The sequence below is a fragment of the Lutra lutra genome, chromosome 14 (assembly GCF_902655055.1).
Source record: "Lutra lutra chromosome 14, mLutLut1.2, whole genome shotgun sequence".
NCBI classification, from domain to species: domain Eukaryota; kingdom Metazoa; phylum Chordata; class Mammalia; order Carnivora; family Mustelidae; genus Lutra; species Lutra lutra.
In genome coordinates this window covers 33,578,396-33,606,380 of record NC_062291.1, presented here as the reverse complement: position 1 = coordinate 33,606,380, position 27,985 = coordinate 33,578,396, and the positions used below count along the sequence as shown (strand labels likewise).

The 27,985-nt window shown below is 55.0% G+C and overlaps 1 protein-coding gene across 7 annotated transcripts in view; it reads right to left on the bottom strand.

The window, feature by feature from the left end:
- CDH23 (cadherin related 23) overlaps positions 1–27,985 on the bottom strand; it is a 400,055-nt gene that overhangs the window by 258,132 nt on the left and 113,938 nt on the right. For all 7 annotated transcript variants that reach the window (XM_047702753.1, XM_047702755.1, XM_047702760.1 and 4 more), the window contains exons 5-6: positions 27,647–27,694; positions 27,441–27,533 (exon numbers count right to left, since the gene is read on the bottom strand). In XM_047702753.1, the coding sequence (XP_047558709.1) occupies positions 27,441–27,533; positions 27,647–27,694 (141 nt within the window). The remainder of the gene's footprint in view (positions 1–27,440; positions 27,534–27,646; positions 27,695–27,985) is intronic.

Below are 27,985 nucleotides of genomic sequence, written 5' to 3'. Positions count from 1 at the left end.
TGATTCTCTGTTTGAAGGAACAGGAGTTGCTGCAGGCAGGCAGGACAGGCCTGAGAGGGGCCAGTCCTGGCCTGGGGAGCCCCATAAACTGAGGTGCTCACTCTGAGTTCCTGGCTGGGGTGTCCAGGGCGAGGGGACCAAGGGATATGGGGAGGACGGGCGAAGGCTTCTGCCTCGGGAGGGCACTGCCTGCCACCTGCTTGACCTGTCCGCTGGGGGGAACAGAGATAGAGAGAGTAGCAGGCAAAGGAAACAGGATGGGGCTTGACGTCACGACCTGAGGGGCAAGGCAGCACTGGAAAGTCTACAGGTTCCGCGGACAGGCAGAAACAGTCCTCGGTGACAAAAGCAGTCCCAGCACCCAGGGCCCTTTGCTCACTGACTCCCACATCATCCCCCTATTTCTGATCCTTTCCCTTTCTCTTGTGAACCCAAGCCTCAGTTTCCCCCCACTGGACTGCAGAGATAAGAACTTTTGTCCTGTCAACCTCACAAGGTTTGGGTGAGGATTTAATAGACAAAGGCTCCCGTAAACACCATGTACACTTTCAGAACCCAAATGCACCCGTTTAAGGAAAAGGCAAGACAGTTATGATGGATAGCTAACTCCTGCGGGTTTATCAGCCACTAGATCCACAAACACAGTAGGCCTCGTAGCTGCCTGTCACCTGCTGGAACACACTTGTCTCAGCATCAGATGCACTTGGTTTCGATTCTGTTTTTGCTAAAATCAGATTAATCTGAAGAATAGAAAAGAATATGTTGGACATGACAGGGGAGCAGGAACTGAAGTGGTTTTAGGGGGCACCAATGGCTCGGCCAAGCATGTGCCTAAGAACCTGTCACTTCGGTTTCCCGGGCCTCAGTTTCCCCAAGTGTCAAGTGAGGAGTAGGCCAGATAGGCCCTAGAATTCGGGGATGTTGGTGGCGGTCACACAACCAACCAGGCAAATGGCTAAGCACCGGACCCACATACTTCCTCCTTGTCCCAGCTCCTTGGGGACCTGGTAGCAAGTTATTAGCACATGCTGGAGGGTGTGAGAAGCTCACAGTTTGGGGGTAACCCTTAGTGTATTTGAAAATTAACTCACTTATCACTTTCTCAGCTGCTCCTCTCTGAGCAGCGTGACCAGCGGAGACTCGGGAGGGTGGGTGCTGGCAGCAGGAAGACAGACTTGTTTATCTCTTCCTGCCTCCCAGAGAATGTTGGCCTTGACTCCGAGCCTCAGTTACTCCTATCTGTAAAAAGGACAACGCTGGCGGCTGGATTCTGCGCAGGCAGGCGATGGGAGAAATTAACCAACATACTTATCAGGCACCTACTATGTCGGGAAGGAGTTGGGAAAACCATGGGCTTGGATCCCGGCTCCACGCGACACCAGCGAAGTGAATTCCAGGAGTGGATTTTTAAGTTTTCCTTGGTCTCAGCCTCCCTTGCGAAATAAGATCCTAACACTGACATCTCCAAAGATTCATCTCCAAAGATGTCAGGAGCAGGAAACAGCGGGTGTTTGAGATCTGTCACCACGGGGCTGGCCCACACTAAGGGCTCCTTCCAGGTTTGCTGACGCTGCCAGTTCGGGGCCCCAGGAAGAGGACTGCACCAGTGACTAAGATGGCTGGCAGCTGGATCTTTTTGGGGCTGGGCTGGGGAGACGGAGAGCCAGACTGAGGGGCCAGCAGCAGAGCCAAGCCTGAGGCCCAGGAGAGGCACACACAGAGTTCATTCATTACTGGGCTCCTCTGGGGCACGCAAAGTGGGGGTGGGAGGGAACATGGACATTGCCTCGATAACACTCAGTTTTTAAGGAAATAAAGAGCCACTTGGAAGAGGCAAAGCTATCACTGGCTGTATTGTCCTTGGCATCACGACACCAGGAAAAAAAAAATCCTTCAGATTAATGTGCTTTTGTGAATCTTGACTTCTGGGGGGAGAAAGGAGGGTGTTGGTGACATTCTGCTAGCTAACGAAAATGCAAATGGAATGACTCCCCCTCCCACCATGTCCTCTGTCAGACCCCTGACGGATCCTCTCTGCTGTGTTTATTACTACTAATGACTTTCTCGTTATGATTTGGCTCTGAAACATAACCGATGGTTCTGGAGAAATCCCATTATTTCCACACACTATTCGATTAGAGAACCAAGCTGTCCTTCTGCTTGGCACTTAGGGGCTGTGGCCCGGAAGGGTGACCACTTTCTTCTGGCTCCTACCTCTTGGCCCTCAGCTGTGGACACAGCAGGATCTGTGGAGATGGGGATGGAAGGGAGGGAGCGGCTGGTGGTCAACACTGGCTCCTGCTGTGGTCCCGTCAAATATAAGTGTCAAAGGAACATGGAACCTTCAAGAACATTCTTGCAAACCAATATGCAAACAGCCTGAATGCTTCTCCCAGTTTTATAGGCCGGATTACCACACCCCCTTCCAGGACAAGAGAGCCTCCTGTGGCTGAAATGCTCAGCTTTGGTGACTGATGGGTTCTGATAAGTCCTTTCACCACCTCAGACACATGGGCTCCCGCCCGTCCTCTTTGCCTTATTGTGATGCTGGCTCAGGAAGACCTTTCCCTTGTCGTAGCTCATGCCCCACTGTCCCCCTTCTGGGTCTGGGTAGAACAGAAAGACTCTGGATGGATGATCAGTGCTGGATTTCCATCATCCATTGTTTTCAACTCTGCCTCGCCCCCGACGGGGTCTCCAGCCTCACTCTAGACAGAAGCTGCAGTCCACAGCCCCGGGGCCATGGCCACTCGCTCCGTTTCATGGCAGTCCTCCTCCCTATCCACTCCTGGGTGGCATGCCACCACCCCAACACCTTCAGAGGCTCACCATTTCCACAACACAGAAAGCAAATACTCTGTGTGCCCTTCAAAGCCCTCCAGAGTCTGTTCCTTCCATGGGTTCCAGCACCCCCTTTCCTCATGGCCTTCCCCAATTTGGTCACGGCGGGCCCTCCCCACTAGCTCCAACCACAGCACGCACTCCCCACCTCTGCTCCTCTGCCCACTTCCCACAGCAAGCCCCCTTGTCACCTCAGCCTCTGTCCAGACCCCACCTCAGGCTCAAGGGAGCCTCCAGTGCTCCTTCCACAGAGGCCCTTCTGCCCAGACCCCACCTCAGGCTCAAGGGAGCCTCTAGTGCTCCTTCCACAGAGGCCCTTCTGCCCCCACAGGCCCTCAAAGCTCTTCTCAGCAGCACCCAGAGCCCTTACCCTGCAGAGTGAGCCTTCCCCTCTGTTTCCCTGTCTCCATGCAGTTCTTCTATTTTAGGGTATCTTTCCTGTGATGGGAACATGGGCTACCTGAGGGTGGGGGCCACGCCAAGGCCGAGGGAACCTGCTCTCTCCAGCCAGCAGCCCCAGGGCAGCCAGGCCTCCGACATGCAGACTAAGGACTTGGGCTGAGAGTGCGTGTCTTTCCTCAGCAATTTCCCGGACTATCTGGGGCTGACAGTGTGTGTCTCTGTTATGGCCCCTTCCCTTGGTGTCCAAACTCAATGCCACATGCGCAGAGCTGCCTGGGCAGCACTTCTGGGTGACAAAGGAGAACTGTGATGCCTCTTGCCTGGCATAAATCACCATGTCCAGGCCACATTGGAGAGGGGGGCACAAGCTATGACTTGGTCTGAGTGACCAAGTCTCATTAACATCAGGGGCCAGTCGTCTCCAGCCAACTGGCTCCAGACAAATGCCACTGGGTGCGGAGAACGCTCACCCCCTTCTACAGGCAGAACACGGGGCAAATCCTACCCCATAGAGCCCCACACAGTAAAAGTTGGTCATGCTGGGTGTCTGTCCATTAACAGAGCTTTCTTCCTGTTTCTAACAACCCGCTGAATGGCCCCAACATGAGGCAGTTTTCTTGGGCTCCCAGGATGTGGAGCAAAGCCTTCTGTGATGCCACGAACCCCAATATATATATGTAAGTCAGGGTCAACTTGAAAAATGAGCAGACTCTGTGGCTATGGCTTTGACGACTCCTTGCCATCTAGAACAAGACCCAGGAGGGCAGGAGGGTCCTGAGCCCTGTGTGAGGGGATGAGAACTCCCTCCCTCCCAGTAGAAAATGATGATCTGATCAGGAATGCAAAATGGGGCCGAAGGAAGATACGGGCCATAATTTACACAATGTCTTTGGGCTTAACCAGAGGTTATAAGTACCATCCAGCCCGCCCCCGACCAGTCTGCCCTTCCTTCAGTTCTACTGCTGTCTTTCTCCTGCTCCATAAACCACCAGCTCCAAGCCATAAAAAGTGCAATGAGCAGTCTGGATGGAAGAGATTGGGCATGGAGCACGCAGTCGGCCGTGGCCCCCGGAAGAGCCTCAGAGGACAGAGGCCGGCAGCAGAGTGAACCCAGCCCCCAGGGGCCCTCTCCTGGCAGCCCATGCAGGGAGGGGAAGATGGCGGCTCCTCGGGCATCAGGCCAGAGACTACTACTGGCTTTCTTGTCTGAAAGGATCTTTCCCCTCTGCCTGTCCAAGCTGGGGGAGGGGATGCTCCAGGATCTCAGAGTTTAGATCCCCAAGCCAAGATGTCTGGGGCAGCGTCTATCCCTACCCTACCTTCGGCGTCCGGCAGACATGGTGATCGCCACCCTCAGAACAGAGCTAATGCGTGTAGAAGTCAGGGCAAGGGAAAGACCCCAAAATTGTCCCTAGGGTCTAACATTTCAGGTGACCTGGTGTGACCATCCTAGGAGTTTAACTATCCAGTTCTGATGTGGTTGGTGGTGGCAGCAGCCTTTTGTGGGGGAATGGACATGTGTGTGCTTATCTAGCTTGGCAAGTCTTCTGAACAGTAGAAATGAGAGGCAATTCAAGAAAGTACTCAGCTCAGAGGGGTTTAAATAAATCTTATTTTATGTCTCTATCAGCAACAAGGGACTGAGTTGGGGTCAGGCAGCAGCCAAGCCAGGGGCGGGGGCAGGAGGGGGGAGGGCATTCCCTGGGGCTGCACCGTATTCTTGTCCGAGCGGGGGCCGTTCTAGTGATGGCTAGGGGCAACCAGTTCTTTCAGACGCGGAAGTGGCAGGAAAAACGTGACAATCAGGACAGATGTCCCTTGGCTGAGTTGAGGGGGCCTGTTCTGTGGGTTAGTTTATGAGCCAGGGTGACCCAGATTCAGCCTGAGATGATGGACATTCCCTCCCAAATTTTATGGATCTGGGGTGGGCTGGAAATCTGCCGGTCACTTGGAAGGAACCAGTGGGATCTGGGGACAATCACGTATCGGGGTGGGGATGAGACTGGGCATCTCGGAGCGAAGGGACGCATCAGTGCCTTGAGGGACAGCCTGACACACTTAGGGAAGGCGTTGGAAAACATGGGCTATTTATCATAAAATCTGTAAAGAAAATAGAATGGTTAAAATTCAGAGCCTGGCCAGGAATGAGGAGGCAACAGTGGGAGCCTCAAAAGAGATGTTTTCTGAAACCTCAGGAAAAAATAATGCAGGGAAACGGGAAGTGGGACAGTACCTTTTCTAAGACAGGGAGTTACAGATTTAGACAGTTTGTGACAAGAGTGGGTGAGAGCAGAGACGATCAGCACCCCCAGCTCTGTCGCCCCCATCCAGCCTGTCTGCAGCCACCTGAGACCCTGCCCCAAAGCTCAGCCCTGACAGCACCCTTCTCGGACACAAAAGCACTCCACTCCTCTCCACGGCCCCAGAGGAGAAAGTCTACCCCACTGACCGGGGTATTTGGGGTCCTTTATACTGTGGCTCCAGTCAATCTGGGATCCACTGGGCCCATTCCAGAGCCTTCTCCTTCTTGTTCCACAAGCATACCTGGCCCTTTCCAGCCTCCAGTCCTTTCCTTGTGTGACCACCTCCCTGCCCCTGCCTGGGCAGCCCTTCCCCTCCAGCTCAGCCCACTCAGCAGGTTGCAAAGCCTCCCCCCACCCCACTAAGTGCCTTTCAGCCCCTGCAGCCCCCAGTGGGTGTTGGCACGAGTCTCGTGCAGCCGGCCTGGGCTCGCCACTGCGTGGGTTTCTACAGGTCTTCCTCGTGACACCAGAAGCTTCTGGACACCAAGACTGTGTTGCGTGAGTGTCTTCCGTATCCTAGGGGCCAGGCTTTGTTGAATTTACTACCCATAAAATCGAAGGCTGAATACAGCAACAGCGGGGCCTAACCCTGTGCGGTGGGCAAGGAGGAAATAACAGCCTCGCTGTGCAGAGTTCAGTAGTAAGTGACACTCAAAGTCACCTGGCTGGCAACAGAGAGAGGACTGGAACTCTGGAGCACAGCATGCCTCTCCACACGTTCACTCAATCCCACACTCACGGAGTGTCATCTCAGACTCAGGCTGCACCAGAGATCTGCACTTTGCTAAAAGCTGGAGCCCACCCAGGAGACGTAGAACATCAGTGCCTGCTGGTGCTGAAGACAGTGCTGGGCACAGGCAGTCAATTCAAAATACTTGCCAGCAATCAAACGTAATGGTCCTCATCTGAAAGCTCCCGGGCCTTGGGTGAGGAAGGCTCAGGGTTACAGGTGCAGAAGGCCAGGCTATCTGAGTCTCAGGCCAGCCCCCTCAGTGTTCTGAGTGACCTAGGGGTGGGGGGCCCACGGGCAAGGCTGCACCAGTGGCGTGTGCCTGGCGGTGGCCCCATCCTCCAGGTTTGGATGGCTAAGGGTTAACCACCTCAAGCTCCCTCCTCCCTCACCCCTGTCCTGACACTCAGTTCCCCTAAAGAAGGACCTGCCATTACCCTGATTGGACTCTCCAAGATAATCATGGGGCCTCAGATCCCAGCTGCTCTTGTCTCATGTGCTCTCCCCCTCAGACCAGCCGGGAGGCTGGAGGGAGAGCAGCCTTGGTGAGAGGCAGATGGGGCTGTAATGAACTGAAGACGTGTGACAGCTAAAGAGGAACAAGTTCATCAATTAGAGCCTCCTTGCCTGAGGACTTCTGGGAAGAGCCGGAGTGGGGGATGGAGGGGGTTGACTGGCTTCCCTCCAAAACGTCCTGATACCTCAAACTGCTCAGCTCCCCAAGTTTCAGGACCCTGGAGGGGTCTCCACTCCGCCTCCCAAGCAGCTCCAGAGTCTGCCTTTGACTGTGAATAGCAGGGCTCAGCCTCTTCCTGGGAGGGGCAGGCCAGCAGTTTCCCTGAGGATTAAGGGTCTTCTGAACGAGACTGTGAAAAATCAGTCCAGTCCCAAACTCTTCAAGTCCTTAGAAACTGAACTTGTGAGCGGAGTACAAAACTTAACCTGTGCTGCTCCCCTCTTTGGCTCTGACTTGCACACTCAGGGGTCGGGGATGAGGAAAATCTTGGTCCAAAGGGATTGGTGCTGGGGTACGACACTCTTGCTGAAGCAGGCCAAAATTAGGAGTCTAAAATGTCGGCACTTCCTGCCTGCACAGGAAGTGCCAAATGTGGGTATCGTCTATGGCTAAGAAGAACAGTGCAGTGATGGCCTTTGGAGGCTCCCTGGTCCTCAACCCCTGCCTCAGCTCCCACCACTACTCAGCCTCGCTTTGCTGGGCTTGGGAGGGGTGAGTCATGCCCATATTTCCAACGGCAGGAGACTTGAGCCATTTCCTGGGGAGCAGAGAGCGAAGGAGCAACAGAGAAGTCACACTCTGGTGAGGTGATGGTGGTCATTACTTATGCAGGCAAAGGCTGTATGTGGCTAACTCAGATGAATCCCAATTTCACATATTTTGGAAGGAGGGGCAAATGGGTACCTCAGAATGGAAAAAGTATAATTTTGGGGGGGGGTGTTAGTATCCATGGTGTCTGACCCCAACAAAGGGGGTTTAAAAATCCTGAACAGGGAATGCTGGGCTTATGATTCCCAGAGGGGAGTGGTACTATTATTTCCCTTGTCAAAAAGCTAGAGGAGATGAGGCCCAGGGGTCTACAACTAGGGGAATTCTGGAGAAGAGGTTACTTGGAGGTCCCGTTGCCCTTATCAAGCACATTACACGCTGGCCAGAGGCTCACATGCTGGTGCTAATGGGACCCATGAGGTGGGTTCAACCCATGGCAGCCTCCCATGGTGGCACTTTCATACAAGGACCCTCATCCCAGCCAGCAAACCTGGATCAGTGGGATGTAAATGGGGGGCAAGCGTATTCCAGCTCTAACTAGGAAGAATTGTCTTACAAGTTTGAGATGCCTGAACTTGTCCTGCATGACCCCCAGAAGCTGAGAGTTCCATGTCATAGGAGAGTGTCCACACAGAGGCGCTATACCTGTGCATACTGTGGGGGTCTGCTAACCAGCTGTGTGACCCTGGGCAGTCACTTAACATCTCTGGGCCTCTGCTTCCTCACTGGCATAAGGAGAAGAGTGAATACACCTTCCTGCAAGGTGGTCTAAGAATGAAGGGATGCCTAGAAAGTACTGAGCCCAGTCCCTGGCACAGCGGACATGTTTGATAAGCATTCACTGTGCACATTATTCACCAGGCGGGACAGAGAAGGGAAAAGCAGGAACACGTGGATTTCTCCCTCTTCTGATGGTCCAAGGGGTTGTGAATGCCAACCCAAATCAGATGGATGTGAGATGAGAGGCCATCAGGGAAGACAGGTGCTTGACAGGTGCTTGGGAAAGATGAGGCTTTGTCCACCTGTGAGATCGCCTGAGACCCGGTCTCACACATCTGCCCACTGACAACATGCCACCAGGCAGGAAGAATGACTCCATTCTTGCAACCCTCAGCAGAGCAGGATGAGGGAGTTGAGTCTAAGGTGGAAAGGGGGCCTTTCAGGCTGGGTTGGAAGTGGTGGGAAATGGGACGGCAGCTGCAGAGGCTTGTCCTGTGATTGTGGCTCTGTGGCCACCACCACAGCCACAGAGAGGCCCCCTACCTGGTCTGCAGGTACCACCAGGGTAAGAGGCAGGCCTGTGCTCATCTAGGAGCAGGCAAGGTGGAGCTGGAAAGGGGTGGGCCTCTCTCCCTTTGCTGGGCCTGGCACTCAGGCCCAGAAACCCCCAAGGAGGACTTGTTATATGCCAGTGGAGTCCTGTGCAGGGAAAGCCTGGACGAGAGAGATAAGCTGTGCCATCCCACCAAAGGCCCCAGCTCCTTGAAGCTGCTAGAACACATATTGATGGGGCCCATTCAGCTCCGTCTGCATGGCAATTAATAATGGGCCATGCAGAGAGACTGAGCATGATATGCGTGCGTGTGTGTGTGTACATGCTAGAGGGAGGGCATAGGCTGGATTGGGGTGCGCCAGAGAGTCCTTACTCAAGGACATCCCCTCCTTATAGCAGACTTGGTCCCCACCCCAGGTTGGGACAGAGAGGCCTGTCCTAGCTTGACGCCTCCAGCTGAGCTCTCTGGGCATGGACTGGGCAGGTGGCTGGAAAGGATCTATTTCTTAGGTATCCAGGGCTCTCCCCACTCAGAAGGGGTTGGAAGGACTAGAGGGAGAAGCAAAGTCTGGAAGTGAGTGTCTCCCTTTCCCCTGGACTTCCGGTTTCTGCCAGGAGAAGCTGTGAGGTCAGGCAGTATGAGGGAGGAAGATGGAGGTGTGCAGAAGCAGGTAGACAGTGATGGCTTTAGGTCTGAGGGCAAGGCCTCTATGGTACCTTTGTGCAAAACTAGAAAAAGCTGTCCCTTCAGAGTGGACCTTGACCTGTGAACACACAGTTTGGCGAGCAAAACCACCCTCTGTGCCAAGAAAAATGGGCTCCTTTCTTCAGACAATGCCACCCAGTTCCAGAGTACCCAGCATTAAGAGCAACGCTTGGAAGGGTGCCTGAATGGCTCAGTGGGTTAAGCATCTGACTCTTGATTTCAGCTCAGGTCATGACCTCAGGGCGTGAGATCGAGCCCTGCGTGGGACTCCATGCTTAGTGGGGAGTCTGTGTGTCCCTCTCCTTCTGCTCCTTTCTACCCCCCCCCCCACCCCAATAAATAAATAAATAAATAAATAATCTTTAAAAAAAAAAAAAAAGAGTAACACTTGGGCTGGAGTTCACCAGCCCTCCCCTTCTTGCTCAGTGCTCTGACTACACCACCACAGGGGGCAGCCCTGCTTGGGGAACTGGCTGTTGTCCCCCTCTGTGTCTCCTCACAGCCGGGCCCTGCACCGAGAATCTGGAGCATTCTTGCTGGACCCATGCCCTGATCCCTTCCTAGAATCCTACTCCTTAAAGCCAGGTGGGAGGACCAGCGATGTTGGCATCCCATGGGAGCACTGTAGAAATAGAGACTCAGGTCCTACTCCAGACGTACTGCAGCAGGATCCGCATTTTAAGCAGATTCTCAGGTGATTCCTATGTGCATCAAAGGGGCCTCGAAAACTCTGGGATTCTCCAAACCTGGGAAGATGTAGGGTAGCCCATGGAGGGGGAGAGAGAGGCAGAAGGTATAGAGATACCTCTGCGAACTAGGGGCTGGACAGGAGTCCCAGTGGGGGCAGGAGGGGGCTGCAGGAAATGGGCTCTTCTGCCAGTTTCAGTCCGATGCCCAGCCCTCTCCTCGTGCACCTGTCACTGGAGACCATCTGCCTGTGCCCAGCATGCCGAGGACTTGGCCATCTACTCCAGGCAGGAGGAGGCCCAGCCTGGCAGCTCAGTGTCTCAGGGGAGCACACAGTGGGGCAGGCCCAGGCCTCCGGGGAGAGGAGCAGAGATTCGGGGGGCCTGGCTGCGTACGTCTTTCACCCCCATCTCCGCACAGCCCTTTCATCAGGATTCCCAGGCTGGTGCGCGGGCCTGGGTGCCTCAATCACTCCTATCGTGCCGGTCACAGGAAGAGAATAGCTTTCAGCCCAATTACCCTTCACATTCCAATATCATAACGCTCCAATGAGGCTTTTTAACCAAAAACAAAAACGCCGTGTCTGCTGTAGGCCGGCTGCAAGGCTATCCGTGCAGAAGGGACAGGCCTGCCTGGCTGCAAGCCGTCCAGGTGAGACTCCGGGGAAGGACCTGTCCCAAGGCATGGCTGCGCAGACAGGGTGCTCTGTGTCCCAGGCCTCCATTTCCCAACACACCCCCACCCACTTCTGCTCATCAGCTGCTGGAACTGGGTGGCCCTTGACCTAAGGGAAGGAACCTTGAGGCCCAAGCCCAGAAAGGCACCATGGAGGGACATGTTCTATGATGGTTCTCTGTGTCAGAGCACTGGCTCTGCCGTCTCCTCCCAGGGGCAGGAATGCTCCACAGACCCCCTCTTTACAAAATGGCCTGAGGGCACCATTCAGCAGGGCCATGACCTGGGGAGCCCGTGCCATGGTTTTCATGCCATCCCACCCTTGGTTAGTCTGTTCCTACAACAGCCTTGACTAGCCAGCGAGCTAGCCAGAGCTAAGGTGATTAACCCCACTGGGCAGGTGGGTAAACTGAGACCCAGGGAGATAAAAGGGGAGGACCAAGGACATATGGAAGAATCCCGGTACAGCATTCCTTTAAGATACACTGCTGTCGGGGCGCCTGGGAGGCTCTGGCAGTCGAGCATCTGACTCTTTTTTTTAAAAAGATTTTACTTATTTATTTGACAACCAGAGATCACAAGTAGGAAGAGAGGCAGGGGAAGAGAGATTAAGAGAAGCAGGCTTCCTGCTGAGCGGAGAGCCCGATGTGGGGCTGGATCCCAGGACCCTGGGATCATGACCTGAGCCGAAGGCAGAGGCTTTAACCCACTGAGCCACCCAGGCGCCCCTCGAGCGTCTGACTCTTGATCTCCACTCAGGACAGGATCCCAGGGCTGTGAGATCGAGCCCCATGTTGGGCTCTGGGCTTTCAGAGTCTGCTTGAGATTCTCTCTTTTCCTCTCCCTCTGCCCCTTCCCCTATTCATGCCCTGTGTCTCTAAATAAATAAATACAACCTGAAAAAAAAAAAAAAGGGCACACTGCTGTCCCAGGAGGGCGGTGGGGGACGAGGTCTGCTCCAGTCCAAAGCTTCTAGGCAGAAACTCGCTTATCTCTTCTCTCTACATGTGAAGTGACTATTTCCATCTGTAAATTGTTCTCATGGGGAGGCATAACCAAGCAACCACGCTATGAGTCGTGCCTGTCAGTGATTCCCAGGGAGCACAAATTTTCCACGTATGTGCCCCATCACCTGTCCCATCTCAGAGGGCTACAGAATAGGGCCCAGAAGAAGCTGGTCTGCTTGGCCTCAATCAGCCGTGTTTTTGTTCGCCTGGCCAGTTCATTGCTAATGGCTTTGATGGCCACATCCCCTCCTTCTGTCCTCCTGGCCTCCTACTGGCTGTGGCCGATTTGCCCATGATTTAGCACTCTGGGGTGCTGACCCATGAGGGAGACACATGGGACAGGAGGCACGGCGGACGGCACGCCTGAGGTGTGTGCCTGCGTGCTTGCCGTGGCACAGGGTGGGAGGTTATCTCTCCAGGAACACACCCCAGTCCAGCTCTCTAGGACTGGGCGTAGTGTCTGCACTGTCACCCTCTCCAGCCCATGTTGGTCATGGCACTGGGCACCATCCGGGGGACAGAAGGATGTATGGAGACCCCGGGAGGGCTGAAGGAGTTATGTGTCCAGGGCACATTCACTCGATGTGCAAGATGGGACCCTGTAGACTCACTGTCAACAGAGGGGCAAGAGCCTATGGGGGCGCTGGAGGCAGTGCTGCCCAGGCTCACAACCCAGCTCTATGATGGACTTAACCTCTCTGAGCCCCAAGTTCCCCACCTTCCATCTGGGAATAATCCTCATACCTATACCTCTGATCAGCTATAAAAGGTGCACACGAGAGTGCCTGCACACTCTCCTTACTGTCATTATGGCCGTTCCTGGTGCTTTCCGTGTGCCCAGTACCCCTGGAGCTCATGGTTTCAAGGAACTGTAAGATACAGACCCTATCTGTAATCAGATCACAAGCCTTGGAACTTGGCACCAAGAGGACCCGTGTGTCAGAAAAGTGGTATAAAGGAAGCTGCAGTAGGTGGTCAGAGGAAGGTGTGGACACTAGCCCGTGCCAGGCTTTCTAGGAGGCCCCTTCTTCCATAATGCCCTTGAACCCTTCCAAAGGACCTGTTCTAACCTGTGGGGTTTCCACCCACCCCAAATATAAGGAAGCAGATGGAGGCCCAGAGATGGAGTGGGGGTCTCTCTACTTGTCTCAGCCCAAAGGCAGTCCCTGCTCCCACCCTCCGCAGCCCATGCTGAGAGCGACCAGCCGGGAAACCCAGGCTGCTGCAAGTCAGAATGGCGGATGGCTGGCACAGAGCAGAGAGAACCAATTTGTCAAGCTCATGTAGAGCACGTTTGTCCAACTCTGCTGCCTGGAGGGAGCCGCACTTGACACGTTCACACGTACGCCGCCTGCCACAAGGGGCTCAGGAGCCGGGACTGGGCAGGTGAGAGGCACAACCCAGGTTTGCTATAGCTCCAAAGATGGGATCGGGGGATGGCACTGCCCTACCCACTCAGCAACCCAGAAAGAGCCAGGCTTCCAGCGATGGCTGCCCACGTCCTCAAACACAGGCCTTCCCTCCTGTTTTGAAGAGTGCCTGCCACTGTGGGTGAGCAGGGCCCAGCCAGGACCTCCCAAGGGGGACCAGGCACCACGGCTCATTCCCGTGTCCCAAGCACCCAGCCTGGGCTTGGCATCCAGCAGGCACCCAGTATCTGATGAATGAATGAGGGTGGGATCAGCATTCTAGCACCATTACCACTTGGGCAGCAAGCCAAGCAGAGACTCTTCTCTCTCCCTGGTCTCTGGGCTGGTTGGTGCCTAGAGACCAAGCTTTCCAGGGGGGCTCGCCAGCACCCGGGTGCCGCTAAGCCCACCTCTGTGCAACGGGAAGGCTCCCCGGGGCCCAGCAGCCCGGTGGCCAGTTCTGAGATGCAGCCCCTTCCAGCCCTGTTCTCTTTAGTCATCTAAAAGCTCTCCCTCCTGGGGCGCCGGGTGGCTCAGTCGGTGAAGCATCTGAATCTTGATTCTGGCTCAGGGTGTGAGATGGAGCCCCACATGTGCCGGGCTCTGCGTTCACTGGGGAGTCTGCCTCAGGATTCTCTCTCCTTCTGTCCCTCCCCCTGCTCATGCTCTCTCTCTTTCTCAGATAAATAAATTTTTAAAAAATAAAAAAACTCTCCCGCTCCACACCCAGCACATGGGCTCCTACCTCACCCCTCCCGGTTTCTGCAGGACCCCTTCCCAGCCATTTGCCCTCCCCACGCCCCAGCCCCAGGTGCCCCTCCCCTATGGTTGGCCCTCAGGGGTCATCTCCAATGACCACTGGCCTCACCCCTACCTCTAGAGAGCCCACCTCCGGGGACATCCATCCTCCTGCCTGAAGCGTCCCAAAAGAATCATGAACTAGAGTTTGGGGTGCTTGGGGTGCGCTGGAGAGTGCATGCTCCCACAGCTCAGTCTCCAAAGCACCCTGCATCAGCTTCCTCCAGCCGCCCTAATGAATCCCCGCCCTCTTATCATCTTACAGTTCTGGGGGCCAGAATCCAAAATGGGTCTTACAGGACCCACATCAAGGAGTGGGTGGCCTGCACCCCTTCTGGAGGCTCTAGGGGAGAATTGGTTTCTGTGCCTTTTCCAGCTTCTCGAGGCCACTCCTGTTTCTTGGCTCAGGGCCCCCTCTTTCCATGGTCAGACCAGCGGCATAAAACCTTCCAGCCTCTCTGACCTCTGCTTCTACTGCCGCTTCTCCCCCTGACTCTCCCACCTCCCTCTCATGAGGACCCCTGTGATGATGTTGTGGCCCTAGCAAAGCCAGGATATCGCCTCCTGAAAGTCCATCATCACACCTGCAGGGTTCCTCTGTCACGTGAGGGAACAGTCATGGACTCCCAGGATTATGATGTGGGGCTTTCCTTTCTTTGGGGCTATTCCTCTGCCTACCATACCCCAGCCCCTTCAGCCACACCCCGTCCTCCAACACCCCTGCATGCGGTGCCTTCGCCCTGTCCCACTGGCTGCCTCGGAAGTCTGGTGAGACCCAAGGCCTTGGTGGGGAACTTGCCAGCACTTCCGAGCTGCCTTCCGCAGTGGGCCATGGGAGCAGGGCACACCACCAGCTGGTCTGTGGAATTTCTCACTGAAAGGATAGGGGCTGCAGAGGAGAGGAAGGAAGAGAAGCTCCCAGAAGACATCGTGCAACAAATCTCTACTAAGTTCCTACTAGGAATGAGGTCCCGAAGGTCCAGTGATGGGGAAACGGTCACATGGACGTGCTCCTGCTCTCACAGAGCCCACCATCTCCCCTGGGAGACCAACAGTGATCAAACAGTCCTGAAAATAAGTGAGCCATTACATCCCAAGGTCATAGCTATGGTGCCCTGAAGACCCAGAACACGAGCATCTGTTCTGTACTGGGAAAAGGGATCAATCCGGGATTGAAGATCTCAGGGGACATGGGAGCTCATGAAGAAAGGGAGGTACTGCCGTGCAAAGGCCCTGTGGCCCAGTCTCTCAGGGACTGGAAAGAAGGTGGAGGTGCAGGAAATCAGAAAGTCAAGGGGAGGCTGGCACGAGGGGTCTGGGATCAGACCCCACCAGCCTAAGAGACTCTGGCCACTGACCACAGAAAGGTTTTAGCAACGTTCCCGGCACTTCTCAGGAACTCAGCACAGTGGAATGAATGGATGGATGGAGGAAATGAATGAATGAGCCTGGCTACCTTCCTTCCACTCTCCCCAGTAACCTGCTGCCTCCCTCCCTTCCGCACGGCAACAGTTAACGGGCTCTCCGACGCCGGCTCACTTTTTATTTATTTATTTCCCCACGGCTGCTGGCACCGACCCATGCAGCCTGAGCGTGGCTCCGTGGAAATGTCTGTAATCGCCAGCACACTTTAGACATTACTTCCACACCATTTAGGGCTTTCCGCCCCAATAGCTGCTGCTGCATTTCCCTCCGCCCCAGTCTTTTGGGTTGTGACGGGGGGATTTTTTTTAAAGGTTTAGGGCCCCCTGAATTTGAGGGATCTGATGGTCTGGGGACGTGGGGAGGAAGACAGTGCTTTAGGAGAATTCATTATTCTTCTCCCATTGCCCCGGCCCTGCCCCAACCCCTGACCAGATAAGGGAAAGAAAAAACAATCACTTCAAGCTGCTAAGAAGCCTTTAAAGATTTTTGCAGGTTTTTTTTTTTTTGTTTTTGTTTTTTTTTTTTTTTGCACAGACCTCAGATTGGGTTGCTGATATAAGCCACAGCTTTGCGGGAGGCTGAAGGTGCTAGAACACAATAAAGGTCACTACAGAAGAATCCCCCTCCGAACCAAACAGCCCCCTCCCTCCACCTCCTCCAGACTCAAGGCCGGCACCTCTGAAGACAGCGGACACTGACACTAAACCCCAAGCCCTGAGGGGATGCGCTGAGGGTAAAAGGTGTTTGGACTTGCTTTGGGGGAGCATAATGAGGACAAAATCTGGAATCAGCTGTGTGACCTTGGGCAAGTCATTTAATCCGCCTGGGCTCATTTCTCCAGCTCTAACAGGAGGATAATCAGACCTTCTTATCAATCTGAAGGACTCCTGTGGGGCCAGCAGAGGCACCTCAGTGGGGAAAGGGACCCTCCTGCTGTGTTTCTGCCTCCTTCCTCTCAGCCCAGGTTTTGTTCACTGTATTTAGTTCCCTGTAACTCCCTTCCCGCACCACCCCTCCACCCCCATCCTCCTGTCCCAGCCGCTGGACAGCTCCAAAAGCACCAGAAATATCCATGGCAGAGAAGAGTCTGCCCGGGGCCGAGGCTGCCTAAAGGTGATGCCCGCAGGGGAGGGTCCCACCAGGCTCTCGGGCATAGGCCGCCGGCTGAGCCCCAGGCACGCACCATCACAGCCCCTGGTAGGAGAGCACTGTGGGACGGGGAAGGTGTACCGAGGCAGCCCTACCCGTGCCACACCCATTTTAGCAGAGACCGTGACATTCCCAGCGACTCACAAATGGAAGTGGTGAGTTCAGGACTCGAACCTCGAACCTTAGCAAGGATCCTGACCACTGTGGGGAGTGACCTCCGATAGGAAGCTGCCTGATCCATCGCTTGGGTGGTGAGAAACACCAGACAGTGTTCAGTAAGATGAATACAGACAAACATATTCCTTGGGGATAGAAGTCAACATAGTGGTTACCCGTAGGGGTAGGGGCTGGGAATCACGAGGGGCTTCTGTTTCTTGATGCAGGTGTGGTCACACAATATGTTCACTTTGCGATCATTCACAAAGCTGAACACTTAACGGCTGTTCATTTCTCTGTATGTATGCTTGAGTAATACACAGACTCAAAAAAAGAAAAAAAAATAAAGAAAACTCATAAAGCTGGTAGGGAAGGAGGCATTAGAAAAAATACTCCAGGAGTTCATCTGTCCCACTTGCATGAGGCTTTAAGCTCAAGGTTTTCCTGTCTGTCCTGTCCCTGATCCCCACGATGACATGGACAAACCCAGGATTATCACTCTCATTGGACAGAGGGGCAAATTCAGCCCTGGAAGGGGGTGGGAGTTCCTCATGCAAGTTTCCTAGCTGCAGGTGGTGGGGTTCCTGCCCCCTCCAGGGTAGAGCTCATCCCCCTCTAACTTGCTGAGCTGTACAGACAGGTGACCAAGACAGGAGGAGCTGCCTCTGGCTGGGCCAGCCCCGAGGAGGCTCAGCAACCAGACCTGTATCTGGTTCACCTCTTCTACCCACAGTGGGGTTCTGGGACCACCCCAGGTGGGAAAGGCCAGGCCAGGGTCAGGAGGAATGTGGTTTCAAGAGGCCAGCATGGGGTGGGTCTAGGGAGCAGCTCCAAGGGCAAGGGGTGAAAGAAGCCTGTGGCTTCAAGCCTAGCAGAGAAGACTAGGTGAAGGGCCTGGGGTCGGATCCTAGCCAGCCACTTCCAGAGGGGATAACCAGGCAAGTCTGACTTCGCTAACACTCGGCTTGCCCGTCTGTGAAATGGGGACACAGTACCAATCCCCCCCTCCACTTCATTGTTCCAAGGAAGGAAGGAAGAAAAGGATTTGGCTAAACGGAGGAAGAAGGTGCAGGGGGGCACGAGTGAGAGCATCGTGGGGGAGGGCACAGCCAGGCATGAGCAAGGGCAAGGCAGCAGCAAAGTGGCCACCCACAGTAAAGCTCTAGCACAGGAAGCAGAGGAAAGCCCGGAGCTCAGACCTCATGCAAATGCGATGGATTTCTAACATGCAGGGTTTGTGCTGGGAATGGCAGGAGGCGTGGCTGGGCTAAGACGGGGAGATGGGGCGGGGGTGCCTGTGGGAAAAGGCCTTCTCGGAGGCAGGACTTGGAGAGGGACCGTCCTGAGCCCGTGACCCGCCTGAACAAGGACGCGACCGGACATTCGGTTCTTTGTGGCAGGCGGTCCCCCACGCCTGCGAAGTGGGCCGGCCGATTGGTGATGAAGACAGTGAGCGGGGAAGATTACATTGTACCTAGTGATTATGCCCTGAGTGGAATCTCTCGGCTATATTATTGCATCTGGAGAGAGGAGCCGGCTTTTCCATAGACGGACAGGAGGTCTCCACTTAAGGTTATTATGAAGAAGGAGAGCCCAGCCCCTCCCAGCTTCTGGCCAGTGCCACAAAGTTGCAAAGTAATTAAAGGCTGCTAAGGAATCAGAGAAATTATAATAATTCCATCAACCAAGCGCCTGCTCGCTTTCTCTTATTTTCCCCCTCCTGGTAGAAAACAAGGTGGGTCAGGCGGCCCACAAACATATCCACACCAGCCTCAGGTGTAAGGCAGGGGGGCTTGTTGTCAAGGGGGCTGCCAGGCCTGTCCCCAAGCTGTCTAACAATACTCCAACTTGTTTGGGTAAATCAAGGGGCTGAGACAAAATTCCAGAGTCCCCAGAACAGGAGAAACAGCAGCAGCATGCTGGCGGTCAGCCAACACGCTCGCACGGCCCCAAGCCCTACATTGGAAAGCAGCCAGCCAGGACACTGCTCTTGAACTTGTGGGGGCTGTTGGAGCCCAGGGGGCAGAGACCCTCCCCTCTCCCCAGCCCGGCTCTGGACATCAGTGTCCATCTGGGAGAACAGCGCTGCCCCTCCAGCGGCAGGATGGCTCAGGCCCGTGGGTTCTGGAGAACATGACCCTGAGAATCTTCCCCGGTCACCTTAGCTCTTCAGTGGTTTGCCACTGACTTCCGGGGGGACCCTGGGGAAATCTCCTCCTCTGTCTGGCTTTGGAGATCTCTATAGAATGTGTGCTTGGGTTAAGTCACCTTGATGGTCCCTCCAGTGCTGGTTCCAAGGAGCCCATTCGGAACATTCTCAGGCCATTATCAGTTATTTCTTGGTGACTGCTTCCTTTTATTTTCTTTGTCCTGTTTCCTTTTTGTGTTTTCCACATGTTTCTGTGTAATTCTTTCTAACAATGGGAATACCCATCATCTACCCCAGGAGTGTGGGGCTTCATGCATGGGCTACCCTGGAACTTTCACACAACCCCAGTGTACCCCCATTTTACAGAAGGAGACACTGAGGCTCTGAAAGACCCAAAATCTTGCTTGTAGCCTCCCAGGGTGGAGTTAGAATCTGTGTGCGCATGGCCACAGTAGGGATCGGGGTCCCCATGTCACTGATGGAGCACAAGTCCTTCTAATCATCAGTGTCCCCAGCCAGCTGCCCACCCAGCATCTGAGAAGACACCACTGCCTGGAGGTAAAGGGGTGCAGGCAGGAGACCTGACCCCTCCAGCAACAGGCTCCACCACAGGGGAGAGGAGACCATTTAGAGAAAGGGTATGAAGACGACAGGTGGATTCCGGGCTCGTGGGGCTGGCAGGCCAGCCATGCGGCAGGAGCGTCTCCTTGCATCCAGCTTCTGTCTCCTTCCATTTAGAGGGTCTTTACTTGAAGGGTGGGGGCACGATAAGAGGTGTCCCGGCATGTGCTAGCAAATCCCTACTGCCTGCGGCCTGGGCTCTGCACCCAGGCCCCTGCCTCGTGTTCACCGCAGACGGTCCTGCAGCCCCTGCCGCAGAATGACAGCAGCCCCTGAAGACTCCCAGCCGGAGTTGGCGAGGAAACCGGTGTAATGAAGGACGTTATTACTATGCAAACAAAATAGTAATTTTAATTACATCTGGGCTTCTTCTGTCCCCTGCTCCCATGCTACCCTCCTTCCTTGTGCAGAGAGTGGTGGAGGGAGCTCACAGCCCTGGCCGTGCCCCAGGGGGCATGGAAGGAGGGTGTGCCATGGAGGTCACGGGGGGACCCAAGGAGGCAGGCTGGCTTTCATCTGTAAGGATGGGTTTTCCACGTCTCACAGAACAATGTCATATGCACATCCGGGGACCAAATCTCAGAGGCAGGGGCACCCTAATCCTGCAGGTCACTGGGAAGGAGTGTCACTACGACCACGGTGGGGTCCTGACCTCCAAAGGTGGGCTCCAAGCCAAGCTTCTCCACTGGACTGCTAGAGCCTGTGTATGGGGCACGTGTGACAGCCCTTAGCCGGGGACAGAAGTAAGCCTGTGCGTGAGGCTCTGAGCTCCCGCTCGTCTGCCCCCAGCCTGGCTCGATCCGGGCCCCATCTTTGCAAATTTGGGCAAGTTATAAGCAGGCCATGGCAAAGCTACAAAAAGACACACGTGAAGATGCTGAAGGTAACAAAAGCAAGACTATGGCTCTAGCTGAACGGCTCTGGCTGGACGCCAGGGGACTCGCAGAAGTTGTGAAACTTCTCTTGGCCTCAGTTTCTTTCATCTCTGAAATGGGAAGAAAAATTCTCCCTTAACGTATAGAGTTGTAGTGAGGACAGACGAAAGATAGGGAAAATCCTCGGACAGAGACAAGAGGATATTACTCCAATAAGTACACGCTCACCGTATCACGCACACACGCGTCCCGTCTTAGGACTATGTAGAAATAGGTGGCCCTGCCGCTTTGCCCATGGTCACATGTCTCTTCACTGCTATAAGCCCGAAGCTTGCTGTCCTGGCTGCCGCAGGCTGTGGCACCTGCCTGCCCGTGGCCAGAGAGGAGGTCCCTGTCATTGTGCAGATGCTGGGGGACCAGAAGAGGTGTGAGCCCCTCAGGGTGCTCACTGCAGGTCCAGAGACATTGGGGCTGCTGCCTGGCTAGAGGAAACCACTCTGGCTCTGGTCAGCAGGCTCTGGAGACCCCGAGATGATTTATTGGTCTCCTTCTCCCAGATCAATAGGTGGGTGGTTAGAGATGCAGAGGGGGCCGCCGGGCACCACGGCCGCAAGGTATAAATTAATGTGGCCTGTCAAGGGACTGCCTCTCCTAGCGTGGGAGACGACACTCTCATGAGCAGAGCTGACATCTCAGGGGGGAACGGAAGGCACAAGCCAGTTGGAGCCCCCCGACCCCCCACCTCTCACTGCTACCTGAGGATGCCATTTATAAATCATTCAGCGTCTGATGGGCACGCCGTGAGGAGGGCAGCTGGGGGCGCTGCTGTTGTCCCCAGTGGGTGCTAATCAGTCTGGTCATGCCCACCTCTGCATGCTCGGGGCCTCGTCCGGCCACCCCTCCCTGGCTCTCTGTGTGCCCATAGCATGGCTGAGAAGGGCACGGCTGAGATTCCGGAGCTGGCAGGCAATAGAGGGCACTAGAGAGCTCCAGCAGTGAGCTCTGTGGTGTCCTGTGGTGGGCACGCTCTGCACCCCAGCACCAGGCCTGGCTGCTCTCACCCCAGGCCCGGACACTGTGAGCCCTAACGGACCCCTCGCCTGGGGAAGAAGGCTGGTGGGGGCAGAGCCCTTTGCGGGAAGGCTCCTGCTGTCCTCCCAACTGTCCAAGAGGCAGAGGGAGCAGTGGGCTTCTGCCCATTTGGGAAGCTCTCGTCCATGGGCTGGGGCCTGGGCTGGGTACGGAGGGCACACAGGCCCTGCTCAGGCTGGCAGGGGAGATGAATGCACCACCAACCACAGCCTTGGTTGTGTGCCTGACCCTTGCTTACGCTGGCCCCCGTGCGAAGCCCTTCCCACACATGGTCCCATTTACTTGAATCCTCACGATAGTTTTGCAAAGCAAGCATGATTATTTCCATTTTGCAGGCAGAACCAGACCTGTCTCTTCATCTTGGCTCCATCTTTGATGAGCTCTGGGCAAGTCACGAAGCTTCTCTGTTTCCACATCCACACGCATGGCATGGGGCTAAAGACGTGGCTAGCCTGTGAGGGAGCACTCAGGGAGTTCCCGCATGCGCGGCAAGCACGGCCTTGGGCACAGAGGAAACTCAGCAGTAACAACAATGTCAACGTATTATTATCACAGGATTGAATTACTCTGTTTCATGGACACATACTCAGCAGGAGTCTCTTACTCCCTGCTTTCCTGTCTCTAGTAAGGAGCTCCAGGGAGGAGGGACTTGCATCTGTCCTTGCTAAGTGACATGGAGAGATGGGGTGGCCTTGGGGGGACCCCGGCTTGGACTGTGCCCCCATCCAGGGCAGTGGGCACTCAGGCCCCTGCTTTCTCATTCCAGTCCACCCTTCTCTTCTACCAGCCTCCTCCCCACCTCACAGCTGGTCACCTGAAGCCACGAGTGACAAAGATCTATGTGGGACCTGAGCTGTCTGTCACAGTGACCTGGGCAGGGTCCCAGGGAGCCTACTTGTAGCCCAGCTCTATTTCCACAAGGGAACACTGGGTACTGGTGAGAGACACACACACCCCAACAGCCACTGGCCCTCTTCAGCAGGGTCCCTGGTCAGGGGTTAGAGTTTACTTCCCTCTTTTGGAAATTCTACTATATGAAAAGAAGCTAAAGGTCAGAGACTATACAATATTCGGAGACCATAATCTCCTTCTGTGACTACCAAACTTCTACACATCCTGTGAGGTCCCAAAGAAACAGCCCCTGTGTAGAGACCAGGCCATTCCTTCCACAGTGCTTCCCTCCTGTTTTGCACACTATAAGCTATCATGGCATCTGATACGTTTAGATGTCGTCAGACATCCTCTTACCTGTCTTACGCTGTGTAAAATTATCTCCCCTGAAGATAAGACCTTGGTCTTGGTCACCAGCATTTTACGGAGTTTGCCATGAGCCACAAACGGGGCAAAAGATTTTTAGCCATCTGCGCTATTCTATCTCCCACGATGACCCCAGGAGGCAAACAGTGCAGCTTAGCTAATAGATAAGAAAACTGAGATCCAGAGAGGTTAGGTCACGAGTTGCACAGCTGGCAAATGGGAGAGTCCTTTCGCTCTCCCCGACATGTCCCCGTCAGCTGAGAACCCCGGGGCCTTGCTTCATAGCTGTTCCGCAAATGTTTGTTGTGTTCTTTAAAGGAAAAACTGGGAGTGGATCAGGGCACAGTGGGTCAGCTCTGAGCTTTGAAGGCCAGGCAGGACTGAGTCAGGCTGAGAGCAGAAAGAAAACAGCCCAGGACCAATTAGAAGAGCATAATGTGCATTTGCTGGAGCAAGAGAAAAGAGGGACAGACACAGGCTCACGGGCCCTGGATCGGCCCCTGGGCTGACAGGACGATCCATGCAGAGGAAGCCAGCAGGGAAGGCGAGAAATGTAGGTTGAGGCCAGGTGGATAACAGCCTCAACTGTCCAGCTAAGTTGGCTGGACTTGTCAAAACTTCAAGGACACAGCCGTCCCTGCGATTACAGAAGCCCTCCTTGACTCCCTGACCCGAGGAACCACCTGGCACCGTCCGACTTCTAACCTCACACCCATCTTCCAGCCTTGAACACCCCGGCCCCAGGGTCACCTCCCCGGGGTGGATTTGCAGGGCTGTGGGTGGGTGGTGGCCCCAGGAGGACGCAGGGGACAGGGCAGCGCTGAAGGTCAGCGAGGCGGACACATACCCCGAACGGAGGTAGTGGAGCGGTGCTGCTGGGCACAGACACAGGCAAACACGTTTGAGCAAATTGGAATGCCATAAAAGTCTATTACAGCAAATCAAACAGCAGTCAGCATGACAGCCATTAGCCTGAAATGAATACACGGGGATTTAATGAGGTCTGTCGAGGCGGGCTTGGTGAATTAAGTTGCCAATTCTAGCAGGATTTCCCTTTTCTTTACGGACCTGAAAGCAGCCACGCTGCCTCGTTAGGGCTTCGACAAGTGAATTGCAGGGCCTTTCACCCTGATAAAATGGATAATTACATGTAGAACAGCTTAGTGAGGGGAGAGGGCTGGGCAGGAGGGGAACCAGGAGCACAGAAACCCAAACACACCTGCCTGGCTTCTCAGGAGGAGGGGCGGGGCCAGGCAGGGGGTCTGGGCTGGGGGGAGGGGGAGGACTGTGGGGCAGGGGGGTCAGCGAGCTTCTTTTGGAGAAAGAGGCAGAACCTCCCACCCACTCCCACTCTGGGCCCAAGGACATGGTCCCCATGGGCCAGGTCTCCAGGGCTTGCTGTCACTGTTAAAAATGCAGCTTCCTGGGCTGGCTCTTTCCAAACTATGGATTCAGAGTTGGAGGAGAGTTAAGAATCTGCATCCTAACTAGTTCTGATGGAAATTCTGATGGAGTGTGTTTGGGACCTTCTGATCCGTCCCTTCTCTGATACCCAGTTCTGAATGGCTTCTGAAACATGTGGTTCTCTGGCTTTAGCCCGCATCACTCCAGGGCTGGGGAGCTCCGTACATCCTTGGGAGGGTAGGGGGTTAGACTGTGTACTAGGTTTCAATATTAGAAAGTTTTTTGTTATGTAGACCCAGAATTTGTCTCCCTATAAACTTGCTCTTCCCACCCATCCTTGGGCTCTGGGTGCAACAGACCCCCAAATTGTCAGGGCCCATAGGGCTGGGGACAGTGGATGCTGAGAAGGTGAGGGAGAGGTGGCAGGCGGCTGGGACAACAGGAAGAGGAGCTCAGTGGATGGAAACAGCCATGGGATCTTCTCTGCAAGCCAGGAATAATGAAGGACTGAAGAAGTAGGAGCTTCTCCTGCTGGGATTCATCCTCAGACCACTGGCGATCAGCCCTAGAAGGAACCTGGTCCAACTCCCCAGTTTAACAGCTGTTGGAAACAAAGCCAGCAGGCGCAGTGATAGGCCTAGCGTCTCACCCAGCCAGTAGCTGGCACTGCCAGGACTAAACCCCAGGGGTCTTGACCTACAAGAGCTCCACTGATCACCTTGGCAAGCTTCAGCTGGAAAGCCACCTCCTCCGGGAAGCCTGCTGAGATTTCTCTGGTCACTCTGGCAAACCCTCAGGGTCTCCAGGACCCTCTTCTCTTTCTCTGGTTTGCATTCTTACCCTATTTATTTCTGTAGGGCCTCTGCCATACATCATGCTTGTTAAGGGCTAGGGCCTGGGGTTGCCAGGGTGACCTCAAGGCCAGCAGGAGAGCCCAGACTCAATTCTGGGCCAGGGGCCAGCAGGCCTTTCGCAGGTACCTCAGCTGGGGCCTGAGCCAGGCAGCTAATTTCTAGCTCAGGTGACCACACCAGGCCAGGGCTGGTCAGTGCCAAGCCACATTGGTCCAGGAGTGGCCCACGGCCTTCATCCAGCTGACACTATACCCCACCAGCCACACAGAGCAGCCCTATGTAGGGCATCATGTATCATGTCAAGGAGGTGACCTGGAGATGTTTACAGATGAGCAAGTAAACCACATAGGCTGTCCTCCAAGAACTGTGTGTCCTTGTAGCTGGCCCCTCTCAGCCCACTCTCTCCCCATCAGATGGGTGGCAGGCGGCTACTTTATCCTGCCTGTCCTCTGTTTTTCTTAGATAAGGAGGACTATGGCCCAGAGAGGGTAAGTGACATGCCCAAATGGACTCAGCGGTCTGGAAGCAGAGCAGGGGCTGGACCTGGGGTCCAGCGCTGCTAGTTCTAGCTCCTGTCTTTGGCGTTCTTTTGGCCTTCCAGGTCTCCGTGCAGCAAGAGCCTGGCAGAGCGCCAAACCCACAGCAGACACTCAATAAATATTTGTTAAATAGATGACTGACTGAAGAGGCTCTCTCCTTGGAGGCAGAGGCCTTTGGAGAATCCCAGGGGATTCCGACAGGGTAGCGTTGGAGGTCATACAGCTTGGCAAAGGTAGCGAGGATAAAGGCTGGTCCCGGCCCAAAGGCTGGGGAGGAGGGATGTGACCTCTGTCCCCTTGCCATTGCTGCTGCCTGCTGCCCCCTGTGAGGGAAAACAGAGGGCAGCCATGCCTGCCAGGATGGCAGCTGAGCAATGGGCCCAAGGCTCATTAACTCTGAGCCGTGCCCTTGGTTTCTGAGCCTGGGCCCAGAGTGCAGGCTGGCACGTAGAGACCCTTAATTAAATTAGGGAGACTTCCAAATGAGAGGGCCAGAGCCAAGCTGCAGTACCGGACACACTAGCCACCGCTCAGGGCACTGCATCCCCATGCTTGGGACCGAGGGCTCTCCTTCCTTATGCCCTGCCCCATCAGGGGAAGGGCGCGGGAGCCTCTGGTATGTTCCTACCCCCACACTTGTCCTCTCTTTCTTCCATCTGGCACAACCACAGGACCACTGGCTCATAGCTGAGTGAGGAGGGCCAGGAACAGGAATGGCGCGGGAGGGAGAGGGGAGCATGAGACAAGGTCTCCTCATCTTGGAGGGAATCTGAGGCTGCCCTGGGTGTCAGAGACTCAGAGTCAAAGCTACGTGACCTTGGGTAAATCCCATACTAAGCCTCAGTTTTCTCATCTACAAACCGAACAGATAGTTTGTAAAGACTCTTCCAGTCTCCTGATCCAATGACATATAAAGGGACTGGAACTCAAATTCCAGTGCTGACCTGCTTTTCCCCAGTGGATTCCCTCTCCCGTCCTTCCCAGGCCAACCCTTCATGGCTGCTGCTCAGCCCAAAGCCCTGAGGGCAGGCCTGAGGGACACCCAGCAGAAGCTCTTTACCCACCACCTTCAAGGTCTTTGAATGGCTAACTGCCAGCCCCAAAGACTGCCATCAGTCACTGGGAAAGGGACAGTAAGCCATGAGAACCCTGGTACCCTTGGGAGCCAGCAGCCAGCTTATTAATGAACCGTTTGTAATGCAATAATTTGTACTTCTCAATTACCAGCGATGGCTTGGTTTTCCACACATGCACTCATGCAAACACACTCAGAGTATACAGATGACCCAAAGGAGCAGAGGGGCCAGGAGATGGGGGTCAAGCATAAGGCTAGGGAAAGAAAGTCCCTTCCTGAAGCCACCTGCTTTCTGAGTCCTAGGGCAGGCGGGGTCGGGGGGACCCGTTCTGGGCACAGCTGGAAAGTCTGGGGTTGGGCCTGCCATCCCATGTGCCGGAGGCCCACACTGGCTGTGCACGGAAGGAAAAGAGGCCATGACACCTGCTCCTCCCAAATCCTGTCCTGTCCCGCCTCCAGCTGGAGTTGTGGGGCTCATGCCAGACAGGCCTTCAATCGCGCCTGAGGCTACCGCCAACCTACTCTCCTCGAGCAGCGGGCGGGCCCCTATCCATGGAGGCGTCGGTACAGTCACCAACCTGCCCAGAGCTGCTGCCTGGGCTGCCGTGCAAGCAGGAGAAGCAGAGCTGGAGCCGCCCTTTCCCCAGCTTCAGTCCGCTCCCAGGTGGCCCTGGAGCAGCAGCCCCACCCCAACCATGTTCCTCAAGCGTGAGCTCAGGGGTTCCTACCTCAGGGATGCGGACGCTGTAGGGCTGGTTATGAAATGTGGGTGCGTTGTCATTCACGTCCCCGACCTGTATGTTCACCTTCCGTGTGATCACCTGGCGAGAGAAGGGGGAGGGGATTTAGTGTTGGCATGGGCCCCTGGCCTCTTTCCACCCAAGGGCCTGGGCTCCTGCCTCCCAGGATGGCAGGGACCTCAGGGGATACTCACCCCTTGGTGGTCGCTGACGGAGAACTCCACTGTGAACTCAGACTTGGTCTGAAAGAGAAGGGAGGGAGGGAGAAGGCAGAGTTAGACAGAGGCACGAAGACATCCTGAGTCCTGGACCCCGGCTCTAACCTGGGGCTCGGCCTCTCCATTGCTGTGCGATCTTGACCAAGTCACTAGACGCCTCTGTGGCCATTTCTTCAAATGTAAGGAGACAACAAAGGTAGGGGTTTTCAAACCCCTACCTTAATTTGCTAAGGCCTGCCTTGTCACCAATTCCTGTGTCTCCGGGAATGTCCTTAAGCGGAACATTGTGCATGGGGGTAGACCATCTACACCATG